The 4,985-nt window shown below is 30.7% G+C and overlaps 2 protein-coding genes across 3 annotated transcripts in view; one reads left to right on the top strand and one right to left on the bottom strand.

Moving 5' to 3' along the window:
* LOC108747366 (acylglycerol kinase, mitochondrial) overlaps positions 1–695 on the top strand; it is a 2,697-nt gene extending 2,002 nt beyond the window's left edge. The window contains exons 6-8 of the mRNA XM_018484787.1: positions 1–130; positions 217–335; positions 463–695. Of these exons, the coding sequence (XP_018340289.1) occupies positions 1–130; positions 217–335; positions 463–576 (363 nt within the window). The 3' untranslated portion in view covers positions 577–695. The remainder of the gene's footprint in view (positions 131–216; positions 336–462) is intronic.
* Positions 696–1,315: 620 nt separating this feature from the next.
* Positions 1,316–4,901, bottom strand: LOC108747371 (protein lethal(2)denticleless). 2 transcript variants are annotated; one of them, XM_018484792.1, is made up of 8 exons: positions 4,838–4,901; positions 3,868–4,118; positions 3,599–3,779; positions 3,141–3,366; positions 2,878–3,083; positions 2,559–2,761; positions 2,135–2,357; positions 1,316–1,929 (listed from the first exon to the last, which is right to left on the bottom strand). In XM_018484792.1, exons 2-8 carry the CDS (start codon positions 4,114–4,116, stop codon positions 1,316–1,318), a joined length of 1,902 nt encoding a protein of 633 aa, XP_018340294.1. In that variant the 5' UTR covers positions 4,117–4,118; positions 4,838–4,901. The 2 variants fall into 2 exon arrangements, with proteins under 2 accessions (XP_018340294.1, XP_018340293.1); XM_018484791.1 differs by lacking the exon at positions 4,838–4,901 and adding an exon at positions 4,612–4,684.
* Between the last annotated feature and the right edge of the window lie 84 nt (positions 4,902–4,985).

Here is a 4,985-nt window from a genome sequence, read left to right on the forward strand (position 1 = left end):
GTCGATTATAATAAAGTAGTGAATGAAGATTGTGGTGTATTTCATGAGATGCCTATTTCAACAACAGAGCTATACATAAAAACCGAAAATGTATCAGTTCAATCAATGCCTTTATTAAAAATAATTTTAGGTAATAATAACATTTTATATATGTATATTTATTCATTATTTAAATATTAGAATTAAAATTCAAAATATACTCAATTTTATATCAAGGTCCAGAAAATATTAGTTATACCAAATTTGTTGAGAAAGGATGGAAACAAGAAAGAGATAATGAACGGCCAACAAATTTAATATTAGATGCAAAGGATATTGAATTATATCCTGAAATAGTAAGTCTTTTCTCTTCATAAATATTGATAAAGTATTTTATATATTAATATGTATTAAAATACATAATATTATTTCATAGCTATAGCAATCTTAGAGATGGCAATAAAATTATTGGTTTCGTTTCAGATAAATGAAAATCAGATGTTTTACATTGATCATGAAGAATACGAATTGAAGCCGATTCAAATAAGATTACTCCCACAATCTGTAACAATTTTCTGTCCTGAGTCAAATAGTTAATAATACTTAAAAATAATTTGAAATTATTTTACAGCATTTAATGCTCATATCACAATGAGTTTAGATTATCTAAAAATGGATGGAGAAGGCATGATAAAACATATGTTGAACCAAATTTTATGTAAAAAATTTATTTAATATATCTTCTATAAAAAAAATAATTTATTGGCGGGTACAAAAACTATTTCAATTATAACGGTCGCTAGTTTTTATATAATACATTTTATGCCCTAATATAATATCTAACATAATGCTTATACTAAAAAATTATGTCAGATCATGTCTATTTTACTATCTAACTTACAATCATATCGTTTTAAATGTTGAAAACTATGCAAGATATTATTACGAATAAGTTTTAATATCTCTTTTTACATATTTTATCATGAATCAGCGTAAATATTCTTATCATTTTATAAAGCAGTCTTTTCTTTTTCATTAAACATGCTATATCATGAGCAAATTTAATGACTATATTTCATCTATTTTATATCATTAACCGAGATTTTTTGCTTTTATACTGTAAAATAAAAAAAATTGAAAAAAATATTAAAATTTAATTCGTAAATATCTTATCTGTCGTATCATAAGTTTCACTTATTTTATACTATTAGTGACCAAGATTTTAAAATCCTTCGTCTTTATATTATAAGATAAAAACAAACTGAATCCGAAAAGAATTTCAAAATTCAATTCGTGAATATATATCGTGAATTACCAAATTCTACGTATATTATTTTCAAGTTGGTTGCAAATTATTTTTATTCGAAGATAGATCTTTTTCATTATCTTTACTAATGGCTTTAAAGAAGTTCAACAAAGAAATACTTTTTGTTGTTTTTGTGATTTTTTGGGGTTCAGTTGATCGTGACCTATTGGATCTTCGACTAGGTGTCAATTGAGTCTTCGGACTGCTTGAGACTGATGCAGTCTTCTTTTGTTCATACCTCTCCTTCCTAATTTTCGTCAACCAATCGACATTCTCCTTGTACTTTTGCGGTGATATTTCAAGCAAATGGGGCGCCGTTCCATCTATTACGAAATTTGGCAAGTTTAATGTAGGCGAAAAACTAGCTTCATTCGTGCTCGTGGACTGGCTCGTACTAGGTTCGTCAGAATTGTTATCTCTACTCGTGCTAGGGATCTCGTTACTTGAACTGAACAGCCTTCGCATACCACGATTATCCATGTGAACTCGTTTCGCAACCATCTCGTGGTTTTCATGAATAGGTGATAAAATACATTTAAACTTTCCCTCAGATCTTGATCCCATCATCATTTGCAGATAACTACGTTTGACAGAATTGTGTTTATTTCCATTGTAATCTTCCTTACTAGATTCGGGAGTCGTAACTATAAAGAACGAAAATATTTCTTTAAAAATGCAGAATTTGTCACAAATTTTGAAGAGCTTAAAGAAAAGTTTCTTTTTTAAATTATTCAAAATTTAAAATCACTTTGCGATTCATAGTCTCAGTTTTCCAAACTGAAACTTATTGAATTTGTTATCTTCCATTTATTTGCATATAAACCTCTACAAGTAATAATTTTTATTTACCTGGAGTAAAAATAGATGCCTTGTGTTCGTCTGAACTTGGTGTAGTTTCCTGACAAGTATTCGAGTGTCGAGAACTTGGAGTAGTTTCCAGTTTCATTTTTTCTAAAAAATATCTTTCTACAACTTCAGCTTGGCCGCTTATTGTTACTTCTTTGTTATCTTCTTCATGCTCGGGTCCAACCCTCCATATTTTATGATAAGCATCGTCGGAGCAAGTCACTATCTGAAATGATTCTCAGGATTAGACAAATATCAAACTATCAAATCTAGATTATAATCATTTATATTTTTCAGAATTATATCACGCAGTGAGTCTAAGATAACTATAAATATGCAATCAATACTTTTTAAAAATATTTTTACGATGTATAAAATAAGCTTTTTTTATATTTAGTATTTATAATAATAAACATTAAAATGGAACCTTAGTTTCTCCGGTACTGCACCATGCAATGCAAGTGACTTCGTCTCTATGACCGGAAAGTTTAATTAGTGGTGCGCCCGGTCTGTTAGTGTTCCAAATATACGCGAGTTCATCGCTGGATCCACTGGCTAGATAACGACCGTCGGAACTCAAACAAGTCTTTACATAGTACGTATGATTTTGATGTCCATGATACTCTGCCACTGTTACAAAGAATTTTTTCCATGATTCTATTTCATTAGAATTAGAACAATGAATGATTCTATTTCGTTAGAATAGAACAATTCATATATTTCATAATTCAAAAAGAAACATTTACCTGGTTTACGATTATATGATGATATATTATAAGCGTATATAACGTTATCCATGCAACTTGCATATAATGTAATTCTAGCCGGACATATTAACAACGAAGAAAAGCCATTCCTAGTGCTATTCCCTGAATAATTCATTAAATGCTTAGCAATCGGCTCTTTCTTGTGGACAGTGTAATTCTTGCGCAAGTCCCACACTTTTAGCAGACTGAAACCAAGAGGATATTATACTCCTGCACAAATACACAGTAGGAAGCAATCTTACCCATCTCCTGCAGCACACGAGATTAGTGTAAAATCATCTTGAAACACTAAACCAGTAATACTATGTGCTCGTGATGCTGGAGTGTGTGATTTCCGTCTTGTATTACTGATACCACCATAACTGTGTGCATTAGCAATGCAATTATCTGGCTTAGGCTCATCACTGTGATTGGCTCTGATGTCCCATATCATGATGAAACCATCTCTAGCACCCGTTGCAAAGACAGCTAAAAATATTTGAAAAATTCTGAGATATTCCAAATTACACATTACACCATTAAATTTTTCATGCAGATTTATAAATGAACATAAAGAATTATATCGTAAAAGAGATAAAAAAGCATTGATATATTTTTGCTCTTTATATGAAAGATAAAAAAAAATTTTGGCTTTTTTCAAAGCAGCAATTTTTTTTCAAAAAATACAAATGTTTGTAACTCATTGATGAACCCCAAGTACCTCTGTCATCATCGCGAAATACTGCAGTTTTTACACTTCTTGTATGTGCATGAAAGCACTTAATTTGTTTTATTTCAGGCCTAGTGACATCCCATAAACGTGCTGTGTGATCTCCTGATACTGTAACCAGTTTCATCTCCTTCGGCATCCAGGCAATGTCGAAGATTGCGTTACAGTGTGCCTTGAAAAATATACATATCTCCCATTAATATTTCTGTGCTGATACTAAGAAACACATTTGTTAAATAGCAATTGAAATCAAAACCAACCTGTGTTCCCTCTAATGATCTATACAAATATTTTTTATTCTTAATTTTGGTATCTTGAAAAGCAACTTTTCCATCTTCGTTTGCCAAGGCAAGAATCTCCTCGTATCCTGGCGTAGTACAAAAACGGCATGCAAACACCGGTGGCCCACAATTGTAATAAACTGTATTTATACTCGGAGTTATTCCATAATATACATCGTTACAGTAGCATTTCAGCCGATGAAGGGCGATGTCATAATCACATATCATTCCTGAATAGAATATCAAGCAGTTAGTTGCACCATTAAAATTTAATAGACATAATTTAAACATTTATTTAAATTATATTTTTTCTTTAATTTTTTACTAATTTTAATTAATTTTATTGGATTATTGCAGTAATGATAATATAACAAACTATTTTAATAATACTTTAATTTTCTACAAATATAAAATGTATCAGTCTATCTAAAGTATCATCCAAATTTGCAAATAGAAATAATATATATAGTAAATTATGTTCTTAGCAATCAATCTTCTTCTCTCATTATAATATGTCATTGATATTCTATTTTGTAACTACGAAATGTCATTCAAATTCGTCATTAAAGATTCATCGATTACACAACATTAAAATTATATTCCAAATCAATTTAAAAAGATCAATCCGACTGATTTTATTACAACATAGATAACCTGCACCCGTGCATAATAAACGACCGTTTAAATCTCCCCCGTAAGATGTATACGCTTCTGTTTATTTACCGAATCCTCTCTCCCGTTGTTGAATAACATTTGTTATATTCATTTTGCACTGACATCAATAAAATTCTGAAAATAACGCTTCTAGACTATTATATATATATATACAAAGAATTGTTTACACGCGTGATACTATACGCGGGAAATCTGTCATATTATACGCGAATGGGCCTACTTTCATGTAGCGGCTGCACGCAGTTTGTTAAAAAAAGCCGATAATGTCACACACCCGCGCATGCAGAAGGATAATTATTATATTTGCGATCCGTGCTCAGCCATGCTGACGCGACTCGAACTTCAGAGCAAACTGCAAATAAATGTTAAGGTATCATTACATGACACTTTATCGCCTTGATGCTTCCATCAATGGGTATTCA

The sequence above is a fragment of the Trachymyrmex septentrionalis genome, unplaced genomic scaffold (assembly GCF_001594115.1).
Source record: "Trachymyrmex septentrionalis isolate Tsep2-gDNA-1 unplaced genomic scaffold, Tsep1.0 scaffold2, whole genome shotgun sequence".
Taxonomy (NCBI): Eukaryota; Metazoa; Arthropoda; class Insecta; order Hymenoptera; family Formicidae; genus Trachymyrmex; species Trachymyrmex septentrionalis.